At 37.3% G+C, this 14,730-nt stretch overlaps 1 protein-coding gene across 2 annotated transcripts; it reads right to left on the bottom strand.

The window, feature by feature from the left end:
• Positions 1–272: 272 nt before the first annotated feature.
• LOC122657062 (cleavage stimulation factor subunit 50) lies at positions 273–12,922 on the bottom strand. 2 transcript variants are annotated; one of them, XM_043851823.1, is made up of 15 exons: positions 12,745–12,922; positions 12,573–12,656; positions 12,356–12,483; positions 10,306–10,378; positions 9,293–9,376; positions 9,122–9,208; positions 7,805–7,875; positions 3,469–3,520; positions 3,294–3,351; positions 2,286–2,386; positions 1,983–2,137; positions 1,470–1,578; positions 769–825; positions 512–696; positions 273–347 (listed from the first exon to the last, which is right to left on the bottom strand). In XM_043851823.1, exons 1-14 carry the CDS (start codon positions 12,841–12,843, stop codon positions 541–543), a joined length of 1,314 nt encoding a protein of 437 aa, XP_043707758.1. In that variant the 5' UTR covers positions 12,844–12,922; the 3' UTR covers positions 273–347; positions 512–540. The 2 variants fall into 2 exon arrangements, with proteins under 2 accessions (XP_043707758.1, XP_043707757.1); XM_043851822.1 differs by having other exon boundaries at positions 313–696.
• Between the last annotated feature and the right edge of the window lie 1,808 nt (positions 12,923–14,730).

The following is a 14,730-nucleotide window of genomic DNA, read 5'->3' on the forward strand; positions in this document are numbered from 1 at the left end:
ATGAATTCTAGCACTTCCTCCAACCTACTTGAAATATTTCCAGGAACTATTTTTTACGACTCAACAGACTGAAGTGGCATTCTGAACATTTCAGCATGAGAATGGATAAAGAAGTCATCTCCATAAAGAACCACAAAAGGTCCTCATTTGAGTCTGACCAAAATATTAGGTAAAGCATCCTGGACAGATACAAAAAAAACCCCTTTTCTTTAGTCACAATTAAATGATAAAAATAAGGGAAAGAAGAAAAAAAAAAAAAAACTGGCTTGTGCTTGTTTTAAGATTATATATCCAATTCCATTTTGCTCCTTGTAAAAATATATCTTGTTTCTCAACAAGATTTGAAAAGTAAAATCTTGAGAATTCCACTATTAGACCACATATTTGTAAAATTTCGTTCAATTATGAAACTACAATTAATTCTGATCTCCTAAACTAGAGGCATTATCTCGAGGTGCAACTTAAAAAATTTACTTCAATTAAATGCTCCAATGCATCTGCATATCCTTAGACCAAAAGGAGAAAAGCTCTTTCGCACGTCTAAAGAATTTCTTTCCAGAACCGGACCGACCTGTCAGTTCCACAGGTTGTGAATGCTGCCTCCGTTGGTGAGTGCTCAAGCCAGCGAGGTGCACCAATATGATTGGACGACCATCTAGCCACTTTTTCAGCAGTCAGAGCATCCCAAATGACAATCTGCCAATTCAATTAAATCAGTTTTGAACTACTGGGCTAAACAACTTTATTAATAATTCAGGAAGTACAAACCTCATTACTTGGTTCATCTATGCAAAGGACGAACTCCTCAGTTTCATTAAAAACAGCCTGGATGCAAGAATGAGTTTAAATGTTTAATTAGTAAGCTATTTAATCAACTTAAATCTATTTAAGCACTGAAATAGTTGATGCTTTTCTTTTTTCATACTGACAAAGATATGGATCTTTGCAAAATGGATGTTGCTTGGAATAATTCAAAGAAATTTCAGCAATCAGCATGATTGTAACTGCTAAGATGCATGCATCATTTGAAAACTCTCTAGGATAACATAAAGAAATACCTGAATTTTCAAGAAAATTAAAAAAGAATAAATGACTAACCTCAATCGAGCATGTTAGTTTAAAATTTAAATTGGCTAAAGATTCAAAGCCTATGTATAGAACAAATACAACCCCACATTGAAACCCATAAAATTGAGTATTCAGCAAATAGCAATGCAGACATTTTTCTTTCTTCTTTTTTGTTTTGGGGTAGGAGGGGCTAAGGAAATATTGAGGGGGAGAAGGCCCATAAAAACAAGAGGTACACGAAGGATTACGGTAATATGGTCATCTTTGCCATGATGAAAACATAATGGATTTCAAGTCAAGATTTAAGCAGTAAATGAGATTATAGGAAACAAATATGCAAAACATGTCCATGGACGCACACACAAACTCACCAAATAATAGCTTCTAAGACAATAAATTACCTGGCATCGCAACTGTGTATGAATAGCTCCCACATATTGTTTGACCAGTCTCCCAGTTCCAACTTCCCAGAGCTTCACTGTAGAATCCTTCCCACATGAAAGTACATACCTAGATTCAAGTCGTATAACGGAATTTTAGAAAAGAACGATTAGAGAAGTCCACCAAAAATCCAAAATAGCAAGAACAGTGCATTAAATCAATATGGCACATTTCAAAGTAAACCTATACAATAATCTTGACTGATATGGGCATGTACTTCCTGAATGATACAATTCACATACTGCAATGCAAGCATATATTCTGTGCATATCAAAGAAATACTGAGCTGCACAGTAGAAATATATACCATAAGACTATCAGAAGTAATTAAGGTCCCAGCTTTTCATCTTAGTGTACATTAATAAAATATGGAGGTAAGAAGTTAAAAATTACAAAAAGTCAATACAGAAGAAATCATCTAACATCAAGCTGTAGATATGTCATGCTTCAACCAAGCGAAAGACTTCCTATACCTTTGGTCCTTTGTGAAACTTGCACTTGTTGCCTCTGCTGACCCATGTGCCCCAACAATGGAACGCACACACTGAGCACTCACCCCATCCCACACCCTTACAGCACCATCTTTAGATGCTGTTACATACGTACCACCGCTAGATGAATACCTTACCTGCATGGCGAAAATAAATGTCTAAATAGAACAAATTGCCTTAATTGACCTTGATTCATCTTATAAACTGGACCACCATATATCTCTTGTTTAAAGAAGTAAAGGGAGTCAATTTGATGCTGAAGATGTAGGTAATAAATGAACATGCCTGATTGATAGCACCATTAACATCTATCTCAGGGGCATTTGCTGATAGATAACACTGAAAGGTATTGATATCATATAAGTGGGCAATTGGATGATCCGTCCCTGTAAAATTGTCACATATTAGTGCACGCATGCTCATACACACTAGTGCACACGCCCATACACACACACTCTTTTGCGTGCACTCACTCTCTCTCTCTCTCTCACACACACACACACAAGGTTCAAGCATGACAGAATCTTCTTAAGGTATTACTATACTCAATCATGTGCATCGTGTGAGCTTTAATGACAATTTGAAACATATGTCATGTTTGCAAAAATCAGCTTTATGTAAATAAAGAAGAAAAAAAATCCCAAGAACCGGTTAAAAATATTAGAACATAAAATAAATATTAAAGGCAATTTACAGCATTTATCAGGCCCATGCTACCAGAAGCAACAAGGGGAACCAATCACACACATGGTTCCCCCATACAAAATAACTTGGTGGATCAGGGTCTATGTATAACATTGTCTCCATTCACCTTATCCCCAATTACTTGAGAAAAATATCTATTTATTCTCTGAAAATGATAAACACATATATATTAAATTCAACTGCAACTTAAAAAAAAAAGAGTAAAAGAATTCCTAAAGTTCGACAAGAATTTCATCCAAATATTTAGGTATCATAGATATAAATGGACCAAAGCAACAGAATACAGAATATAATCTGCATTATGGCCAAGATGTGGTAATCATTGTTAGGTTATTTTTAATCCAAGCACAATTTGATTTAAGGTTGACACAATGATATGTAATAAAAATAAAAGGAAACAATAATAACGTAGGCAAAGGAAAGACAACAGGTAACATCAAAATGGCAGCACGAATGGAGATAATGCAACAAGTACAAGCATTGCCAAGTTGTTGTACCAAAGGCAGTCTGATTTATAGTTTGGACAAAGTCCTGTAATAAGGTTAAAAAAAAAAAAGAATAGTCATGCATAGCAAAGACAAAAAGTACCTGCTAAGAGAAATTCCCCAGAAGGATGGAAAGAAACGGATCGAACATTGTGAGTATCCTGTGCCATTTCAAAAGCAAAGTACGCAAAAAAAATGTCAACTAGATGAGGAAAGGTATTAAGTCTTTTGAAGCTTGAAGACCATGCCAAAAATGTAGAACACAAAGTTCTAGGTACCTGGATGACTCTAAAAGCTCGCTTTGCCACTGTTTTTGAAAAATCAAAGAACCTGAAAAGCATAAACATTAGGTTGGAAATATGAAAATCCTTCATAAAATACAATGCCAGATTACACGACAATTTGACGAAACCAGAACCTTAACCACTTGGTTACTCAAAACATCTTCAAAAAGGGCGTACCCAGTGCACGAGGCTCCCGCCACTGCGGGGTCTTGGGGGGGGGGTCATAATGTACGCAGCCTTACCCCTGCATTCGCAAAGAGGCTGTTTCCAGACTCAAACCCATGACCACTTGATCACAATGGAGCAACCTTACCGTTGCACCAAGGCCTGTCCTCTTACTCAAGACATCTTCAAAAATCAAAATTCAGATGCTCCCAAGAGGCCAAGAAGACACAACGCCAGAACAAACAAGCAAAAGACTTGCATAGGGAATTCTATCTAACATACAAAAAAGCTGCAAATCATGCTCCTGCATATGTGTCCACAATCATATCCTCTACTCACATCAAAGCACAGCGATCTCAAGCACTTCCTCTAGATGAAACATAGGGATTTCTTAGAACTGGTAAGATAGGTACAAGTAATTAAGGTCCAGAAAAACAAAGAAAGCATTTTATTAATAAAGTGAACCAAGGAGGTTCACTACAATACAAAAGAGGGGATCCTTCTATATTGTACAATGCCAATTTAGTTTATATATCCTTAAGCTGCACAACTCTCAGTCTCATTACAGTCAGATGCCCATAAAGTAATCAGGTCCTTAGCCTTACCACCCAACTTGTAAGTGGTAATAAAGTTACTAAAAGCCCTATAATTACTAACACCACCACCCCAACTCGCAAGAAGGAAGAGAGACCAAGTCATTTTCATCTTTTGAGACATAAACCAAGGTGTCCTGTCCAACTAACCCAGCTTATGAAGAAACATTGATAATCAAAAAGTGGAGCCAAGTAAGGTCCATTGAAAAGGATATTACAAACTTCTTGTCGTAAAATGCTCACATGTCCCTTCCAAGTTCGGATGAAATCCTAGAGAGCTTCTTACAAACTTGTCCATGAAGCATCAAGGATGTTTTTTTCAAGAGACATCAGACATCCCAAAAACTTGTCCATGAAGCATCAAGGATGTTTTCTATTACATATGAATGGAGAACATAAAGGATAAGAAGAAAGGAGAAGAAGATAAAGAAGAGAAGATAGAAGAGAAGGGGGGTAGGGGAATAGCTCTCTCGGCCTGGGTCTCTCACCCACAGCTATCCCAGCTGTTGAAGCATGGAATTTCTCCCATAACCGATGGCAACAAGGCCTGAAAATTCTTTTCTCCAAATCTGATCCCTCCTTACATGGGGCCTATTAATAGCTTAGGCAAGCTTACAAAATAAAAGGTAAAAAATAGAAACTTCTTAAACCAAAATAGAAGGTAGGAAAATAGCAACTAATGAAAAATAGAAACTAGCTGAAAATAGAAACTACTGAGGCTTTATAGATCCAGCCTTCTAAACAAGCAAGGAAAAAAAAAAAAAAAAAAAACAAACTGAAATTAGAAGCTACCTAATACACTTTCGAAAACTGAAAATAGAAACTAAACTATGGCAGCATTAGAAGAGAATCTTTCTCCACTTGATGGGCCCAAAAGATCTTCTAAAAAGCATCCCCACACAAGGCAAATATGGGTTGTGACACTGTTCACGTGAACAGTGTTTGGTCTTTTAACTTCTACAGGCTTCACTCTGGGCTGAAGCTGCCTTAGGTGATGCTCCATCGAACCAACAAAAACTTGCCACATCATCAGACCAGGCCACCTCTCACAACAGTCAAATCCAACAACCTTGCAGGGCTGGTTTTGGGGTTTATTCCTATAGGTACATATGGCTTGAGATCTACATCATATTGTCAGTAGGTACTAAATTCTGGAGGAGCCACTAGATTGAAGCAGCATTTGGCTGGTGGTGTGGCCAAATGCACTCAAGTTCCTTATGAGGTACAGCAGGCCATGTCTAAGCACTCAAAGAGAGGAAGACCGGCAGAAGAAGAGTTTGATGAGGCAGTCTTAGAGAGATACCCATGAGTGGGGGCTGACTCTGATGACTCTGACAGTGATTACAGGCGAGAGGATTTTGAAACACAGGCAGAGTGGAGACAGTTCCAGCAGGACAGGGCTGAGAGCCAGCTCTTACATCAGATAAAGAGGGTTAGAGCTGCAGAGAGGGAGAAACGAGCAGATGGCTCTGGTTCTAGAGCAGCTGGATCAGATGCAAGGCCCACAATGGAGAGGAGGAAGAAGCAAAGGCAGGGGGATTTGCATTTCAGGTTATCCAGGAGTGTGAGGGCACCTTACCCCAGATGATGATCCCATCAAAAAATGCATACATTATTAGCTATTCTACATCATTTAAGACTCCTAAAACATTAATATAGCTATTTCTTAATTTTTTCCCTGTCTAATATTTTTTTCTAGTTAAAATAATTTTATATATTTTTAAAATAATAATACCCTAATTTATAAAAAAAAATAATGGAATGAGACATTAATCTTCTTCTTCAGATGTAAATACAACAACAATACTTTAATAAATTTTAAATAATTTATAAACTAAAACAGAAATTCTTCCCTATTTTTCTGACTTGCCTACAATTTGTGAAATAATTTTAAAAATCCCAAAAAATAAATTAATTAATTTTTGGACAGAAAAAAATCTGTAAGGCCATAGATCAGCCAATGACGTCTAACATATATAAAATTGAGCTCCAACCACTAAGTAGTAACCCTATATTTTTCAAAAATTTGTTGCAAGAAAATCAATTTTTTTTCAGAAAATTTAAAATTATCTTATAAATATAAAATTAAATCCGGCTCTGTGAAGTCATAGATCAAGCTATGGTGTGTCGGTGTGTAACTCATAAAAATTTGAAGGCCAACCACCAAGTATTTACTTTATTTTTTGCAAAAAAAATTATTTTTGGGAAAAGTGATATACCTTCAACTTTGAATCTTACACAAATCTTCCAAGTTCCAACAATGCAGCAATTTGTCACTCCCGATACGTTCCACTACTGCCCAACAACTTGTTCCATGCTTGTACGGGAGTGTGATTTGGCCAAAAATACAAATACCCAAGTTTTCTCTACCCTTTCAGTCGCATCCAACGAAGTGATTTGTTCAAAACTTTGCATTTTATTCTTAAGGAAGGTAATCGAAACGATACCGACATGAAACATTTCGGTGAAATTCCACGAAATTGGCAAACTTTCGGCAAAATTTTTGAATTATGAGGAAGCATTCATTTACTGATTGCAAATTTGATCCTAGGTTACCTACAACAGATCGTCGCTCCTATTCTTCAGATGTAAAAACAGAATTTTGTGGTTTTCATGCCCCTGATAAACTTATCGAGGATGTCACATTTAATTTAACCAAAATTAAGTTAAACAATCTTGATGAGTTCGAGGCTTTTTCTAAAAAATATATGCGCCTCCATCAGTTACTTGATTCTGCCAAGTCCGAGTACTGGAGCGATCAATTTTTCCCTAAGTTACCCCTACCTTGGGACGAACTTTGTTTTACTACCTATCCGGAATTTATCAATACTACCAAAAGTAGTGATACATTGGGAAATCGGATAAATTTTGTTTTCCGACATATTCTTGACCACTACCTTAAAGCAAGGGCAGCTAAAGCTATCAAACACAAGATCTCACCCGGTCTGTGTAAAGATATGCTCAAAAAAGGAATTTCGTAGTCCATAGGAAATTGGGTGACGAAAATACGTCTGCCGCCAGCTACAATATACCGAAAAGCGGGTAGACCATGCTGTGCAGTGAGAGTAAGGGCTTCTTTGTGTAGAGCCATGAGAGACTGCTTGAAGAGCTAGTCTGCATGGATGAAGTGATTGGCGATGGTAGCAGCTTCATCTTCATCTGTGATGACCGAAGGTTCCTGGAAGGTGTAGCAGGAGGCCGGTCGGAGGTGCCAGATTTGATATGGCTGAAAGAAGTGTTCTCTCTGTCGCCATCCCAACGTACTAGTAATGGTGAATTCGAGTCCACCGGAGAATCGCCAATTAGAAGTGGCGTGAGCAACCATGGAGCGGATCATCATGGGTAATTGATCGAGGACCTGTGTACAGTCGCTTTGGAAAACTAATTGTCCGACGAGTCCCCATTCAACAGCCTCTCAAAAGAGGCAACTCCAGGAGGGAAAGCAAAAGAATACATTTTTGAGTGAAGTCTTAAATTAAAATTAATAAATAAATATAATAAAATGATGCACATGTCCTGAAGGAAATACATGAGATAAAACATCAAAATATCAAAACTAGAGGAAATCTTACTTTATTGTATGATCCTTGGCCCCAGATATCAGAACAGTATTTTGAGGATGGAAATCCAAATCATTTATGGGCTGCATTTGTATTAGTAAACCTTAGAGACGGAGAAGATATTTTGTAATAATTTGCAAGCCATTAGACTTAGTTTTTTCATTGCACAGGAACAAAAAGTAAATGTCATGAAACCCGAACATTTCCAAACCAGAGCACAATAGGCAATAGGCTGACTAGGAATATCTGAACACAAAAGAAATGAAAACTCTAAGATCCTTCTAGCCCAAAAAATTAATAAAATTATTGACAGTACATTTCCCCATTATGAACAGCATATCTATAATAACAGCAACAAATAGTGAGTCCACAAAAGCCCAAAGCGACATAAAATCGGTTACCAACAAACTAGCTACAAATTACAGAAAATTTATGGATCGGAGTCCATGAACAACTCCAAGCCGAAAACACTATTCCAAGCAATTTTTGTTTTAAACAAAAATTATCAGGGCAAACTAGTTTGTAAGATTTAGTGCAAGTGTATTAATGGATGACTGTGTTTTTATATTCCACTATGGATGATTGTAATACATGGATGTTGGTAAACACATGTGGGTCGTTTTGAGAGAGGGTCTCAATCTAACCAGAAATCAAAGCCGTGTTCAGGGACTTTCTATTTATGCTACATTGCCATATAGCCACATCTTTATGGTGGAGGGTGATTAAGCCTTGGTGACAAATTGGCTGTCCCAGGATAGAGAGATGCCATGGAGGTTGATGCATTTTATTTGGAGAGCAAAAGCTTTATGAAATCGGGGGAACATCTCATTCTCTTGGAGACAGAGAGTCACAAAGTCCTTAGAAGATGTAGCTATGGTGCCATGGAAGTGATGTACATACGGCTGGACCCAATGGTATGAGTTGAGGCCAATTTTATCTCTAGATGCATCCATAAGAGGCGAGTTGTATGTTTTTTCTTATGTCTACAACTTGTATACTCCTTTGTTCAGCTCTTCTGACCAGCGCCCCACAAAATTTTGCTATTTCATTTGTTTAAAGAAAAAACATATTGCTCAAGTCATCCAAAACTCACATGAACCTTTTCAGACAACCCCAGTTGCTTGACATACCAAAATTTTAAACTAAAAAATCTTTACAAGTAATTCAAGCAGGGAATACATAATAACCCGGAGTCCGGAGATACATAATTCAAGCAGGGAATATATAACAATTCAAGCAGGGAACATGTAATAATTCAAGCAATGGCAGCCTATCATTCAAGAAAAATGTCATAAAACCACTCCAGGATGTTGAAATAAGCAGAGTTACCTGCAAATGATCATAAAATGTCCGTACAACAGGTCTGACAGGGCCATCTCTTGTATCTGGCAACATCATTTGCTTGATTTTTGAAATCTGCAAAAATAAAATCGAAGGTCAGTGAGTAGGATAGAAGTCAGGTATAACCAGAATTGGGTCATGTTACAATAATAAACAAACCTCAAAGAGTTTAATTGATGTGTCTGCACTTCCAGTGGCAACAAACCTCCCGTCAGGACTAAATCTAGCACATCTAGCAACATTCTGCAAAATTTCACCTAACAAGAGTCACCACAAGTAGTATTTTTCCTGGAAGGTTAAAATTATCAAAAGCTAACCAAAACAGGAGTGATTCGGAAGATTTGGGTTCCAATTTGTCCACTCATGGTAATTCATCACATGATTCATATACTGCTAAAAGTAATAAAAGTATTGGGACAAATAACAGAGATCAAGGTTTGCTTCTCAACAAAATGTCTAATAAAAATATTCAAAAAAACCAAACCTCAAAAGCAATGGGAAACAAATATTTTAAGCATTTGGTAACTTAGGTAGTGTTTGTCCTATACAAAATTAGGCTTTATATTTTTATCAAGTGGTGCAATTATAGTTTAAAATACTGGACAAGTGCCATGATAATAAAAAGGAACCTCAAGACGAACTAAGCCTAAGAATATAGCAGCTTTCTTTCAAAGAAAAAGAAAAGGACGACTCTTGACATATTATTGTGTAAACCCAAGGGGGGTAGCTCAGTTGGCAAGGACCAACACGTCAAAAGAGGTCATGGAGTTCAACTCTCCTTGGGGCCTACCTATCCCCCAAAAAAATGAAAGGAAAATAAATTGACCTTGGCCAATGAAAGTAAAAGTTTCAAATAGCAGAAAAATCATTATTGAGAGGGGGGGGGGGGGGAGACCACGGAAAGATAGAAAACTATGGTATGGCATTACTCGGAGGAAAACCAGTAAAACAGAAAAAGGCCACAACCAACATTCATGACTGACAATCTCTTATTCCATTTCCACTTCAATTCCAGTCATATCCTTTTTTCTGTTTTTCCCTCTTTTCCTGCATATACCTTCTATTCAACCATAAAAACATAACTAAGAGGCAAGTAACCTAAGTGAGATCGATTCTAGTTCATCTCCCATGAATCGAACGATCTTATACAAAATTTTCAATGCAATTTGTACCTTATGCTCTGAAACATGTCTAGTTTCATGCTTTGGGAAACTCTTTGATGAGCCTTTTGTATCCTGCACAGCACTAGTTTGATAAATAACACGTATTAGCAAACTAATTTCGGGAATTGTGTCTGAATACATGCACAGAACCCCCCCTGCAATGACACAACATAACACACAAACACACTAAAATAGAGTAAATGTGCACACAGAACCCCTCCCCCCCCCCCCCCCTTTTAATTGGGGCCAAGTACTAAAATTGAGTAAATGAAGACACAACAGCATTTGGCAAGAATTTGTCTACATGTTTTGTGTGTGTATGTGTGGAAAAACACGTGCATCAGTGCAGGGGGGAGATAACAGCCTTTGACAAGTGTTTGCAAGCATTTGTCTGCATGTTTTGTGTGTGTGTGTGTGTATGGACAAACACATGCATTAGTCCAGGGGGATTAACGTGTGTGTGCATTTACTCAATTTTAGTACTTGCCCCCAATCAAAGATATGTAAGCATTAATCAGACCTAGGGAGTATAGGTGACTCCCATGCCTCTACATGCTGACAGAAAAAATTTCTAGTGTCTCAAGAACCATTAGCCTTGAGAAATATTTGCATTGTTAGCAAAAACTCAATTGTCATCAACATGATGTAAGACACCCCAGATTCTGATATTTAGGTAAGAAAAAAAATATATTAACGATCTTTGGTTTTAAAGGGATTCAACTCAACTCAGCCTTATCCCATATAAATGGGGTCGGCTATATGGATCTTTTTTCTCCAATCAGCTCTATTCAAAGCCATACTTAGTTATTAGTCCTAAGCTGTGCATGTCTTTCCTCACCACTTCTTCTATCGTCATTTTAGGCCTACCCCTAGCTCTTTTAGTTCCTTCAATTCAGATCACCCCTCCGTACTGGAGCATTCAAAGGCCTCCGTTGCACATGTCCATGCCACCTCAAACGACTTTCGTGCAACTTATCATGTATTGGAGTTACTCCTAAATTAGCTCTAATTTGTTCATTCCCCATTTCTATCTTTTCTAGGTTCACCAGTCATACAACTCAACATCCTCATTGCAGCTACACTAAGTTTGTTTATATGTTGTTTTTTTAACTCACCAACATTGAGCTCCATACACCATTGTTGGTTGTATAACTGTCCTATAAAATTTTCCTTTGGGGGAAGGTATTGATATATCAAAAGAGGGTGGATAAAAAGGGATTAGGGCTTATAAGATGTAGATAAACTGATCTAGACATGGTTCAAGCTTTATTAGATCAAATAGCACCAAAAATTGAGAAAGAAAAAGCAGAATAAGAAGATAAACCAATCCCAATTCCCAATCATATGCAGGGATTCTTAGCATCACATTTAGAATCTAAAAGCAACCACACTTTCCAGTTGAGAAAATATCTCAAGGTTTCTTGAAATTTCATTAAGATTTACAAATTCATATTAAAGAATAAAACATATCAGGCATATGTTGACTCTGGAGACAGAGATGGGTACTGCATACATTTATTTTTTCTTTTTAATTAAGCCAGTTGCTCCATATAATTTGGCACCTTGAAGAATTCATCAATAAGCCAGTGGTATGAGGTGCCCAAAGATAAACACTACAGTCCACATTTTTCAGATGCAATTTATTTGATAAAGAACTTCAGGACTGTATGCACCCATTAGCTAGCAGTTGGTTTATGGACTGGTTCTATTTCCCGACTTGGGGGTGTTAGGGTGGAAGGATGGAGCATTGAGGCAAAGGGAATTTTTGCATTGAAAACTCATCATGAAGCCTCAAATTAAGTGTTTGTGGAATTATGGATGAAGATAGAGAAAGAGCTAAGTTATGGGTGGCTGTCGGGATTTTCCAATTGGTGCTTTCACGTGTTATTTTTTGGACTGCACAATGGCGATCTCTAAATCAGAAATTGTATAAAACCACAACAAGAGACAAAATAATCCCCAGTCAACAATGCAAAAATCAAAGGTATAATCACAAGAATAAGTAAAAGAGTGCCCTGTGTGGAATGATGGATAGAGAGAATATGCAGAAAGTGATTGCCTGAAATCAATGGAAACGGTGCGAGGAGCTGGAACTGAGCCATATACATCAGTCAATGCTGTTCCAGAGTCGAACAGAGCAGCAGGTGCAACCCCCTTCGATGCCTCATCCCTGTCCACTGCAAGGCCCTGTTAACACCTTAGAAACGAAGGATCCCAAGAACCCAGAGACCGACGAAAAGAGGAAACAGACATTTGATTTTTAAGGCAGTGCAAACCTTAGCAACTAGATCAAGAAGCTTGTTTGGAGGGGCTTCGACGTTTAAGGGTGTCATTGTTGCTGAAGCAACTGCTGTAGCAGCCTGTAAAGGCGAGAATTCGTGAATACCCATTTCTTTCATGAGAGAATGAACAGAGCTATTTGAGGAAAAGAAAAGATGGAATGATTGCCTGGTTAAGGTTGTTGTCACGAAGATGTGCAACGATTAAACCATTAACTTGCCGAAGCAGCTTCCCATCCTGTAAAGACTGTTCCAGACTTGCCTCCATTATTGCCGAAACCAAAGCTTCCTAGACCTACCTGGGTTTTTTTTTTTTTTCCCAACTCAAATCTTCGACCAAAGTTCTAATTACTTCCTAAGCCTGCACTCTCACTTTTGATACAATCAGAAACGACTACTCTTTCCCAACCCAAATTCCAATTTTCTCCATTCGCAGCACAAACTTTCTCTTCACTTCAAAGGCCCCTAGTATGTCGCCATTACAACAACAACTGTGTATTTTCAGAAACTGTAAACTACTCACCATTTAATCTCAACTCTTCCTAGAAAAATTTACAGTTACCATCTAGTCGCTGATTCGGACAAGTAAATAAGCCTTAAGATGATACTTTCTAAAATAAAATTTGACTTTCCAACTCAATCGCCACTCCAAACGTCCAAGCTTTCCACTCTGCAGAGACTCTCTCATGCTAACTCATTGGGACCTCAACACTAAGAATCTCTTCATTTCTAGCTCCTACTGCAGCTTCATCTACCATCGTTACAACACAATGCTCCGTTTGGTTGAAGGGAAATTAATGGAAAGGGAATTTTTCAAACCTACAAAAGAAAACGAATACAAAAGTTTATTTTTCAGGTGTTTTTATTTTTTTTTAAAAATTATCTTTCGCTTCAATTTACCTTTTAACCAAACGGAGCACAAAAGAAGGGTTTTATGGGTAGTTCACAACTTGTTTAACATTTAAAGATTACCCCTTTTACCCCAAAAGAAATTCAATTGATATTATACCCCAAAAAAGAAAAAGAACTTACCCTCACAAGTAGGGGTGTCAATTGGTAAATTTGGACCGCTTTTTGGTTCGGTTTCACCAGTTTCGGTGTGAGAATAAGTGAGTCTAAAACATGATCCAATAAGTTGCATTGGTTTCAATTTGATTTATAGATTTAGTATCGGTTTGCTTTCGGTTTGGTTTGGGTGTGCCATGTCAATATATTCACAAGTCTGAGACCAAATGTGTTTTTTTTTAATTATACATTTCGGTCTTTTATTGATTTCTTATCAGGTTATATTGATTTCTGTTTGATTTTTATAGTTTGATTCGGTGTTTCATCAGTTTTGTTTTCTATGCAAAACCCCAATCCAAAAGAAGACATGATCTAGAGTAGCCATGTGTCAAATTTTAGAGCTGAAAATAGATGATCCTTTAGATTTGAAGACAAGCTCTTAACTGTAGGTTTAATAGATTTTGTAGAATGATTCTAATAAGTCTCGCAAAACTATTTTTGTAACCGCAAAGAGAGAGAGAGATGGTTGTTGGTATAATGGTATTGCTCTGGTTGGCCAATTGTTTCTCTCTTGACTAGCCCCAGTGTGTGATGGGGATTTCTTTAAATCAACATGCAAAATATCCATATTTTGGCACACAATCTATGTATATCCATGCATGTGTACCAGAACTCTAGCCATTATTGTACATTCCCACAACTCTAAGCGGGAACAATGATTTTGATAGAAAAAAAAAAAAAAAAAAAAAACCCCTATGAAAATGGACGGTTCAGAGCTGTCTTGTGAATTGTGTGGGGTTTTCTTGAATTTCAATTGCGTTGATGCATACTTTGACCTGAACCTTTAGATGAATTTTTTGAGCTCAAGAAGATTTTCCAATTCAATCTAGAAATGAAGTTGTTGACCACATTGAGTGTGCATCGATGAGAAAATAACTATTATTTATAATTTTTATATTTTCATGTTATTCACTTATTTGAAATCTTTTTGTGGGCTATGATTAGTAAACACATTTGGACTACATATGATTGAATGAGGTAATGAGGGGTAAGACTCTGTATATTTAACCCTCCCTAGACCTTGCTAAACGCGGGAGTCTTGTGCACTGGTACGGCCTTTGTATGATTGAATGAGGGATTGAGGGAAAAG

This window comes from Telopea speciosissima, chromosome 3 (assembly GCF_018873765.1).
Source record: "Telopea speciosissima isolate NSW1024214 ecotype Mountain lineage chromosome 3, Tspe_v1, whole genome shotgun sequence".
In the NCBI taxonomy this organism is placed as follows: Eukaryota; Viridiplantae; Streptophyta; class Magnoliopsida; order Proteales; family Proteaceae; genus Telopea; species Telopea speciosissima.

Excerpts from the sequence above, each read along its gene's own strand:
- LOC122657062 (XM_043851823.1), bottom strand. The coding sequence starts at position 12,843 with ATGGAGGCAAGTCTGGAACAGTCTTTACAGGATGGGAAGCTGCTTCGG. Across the intron at positions 9,377-10,305 it reads GACATGTTTCAGAGCATAAG|AATGTTGCTAGATGTGCTAG; the intron begins GTACAAATTGCA and ends GAAATTTTGCAG. Across the intron at positions 9,209-9,292 it reads CATCAATTAAACTCTTTGAG|ATTTCAAAAATCAAGCAAAT; the intron begins GTTTGTTTATTA and ends TTATTTTTGCAG.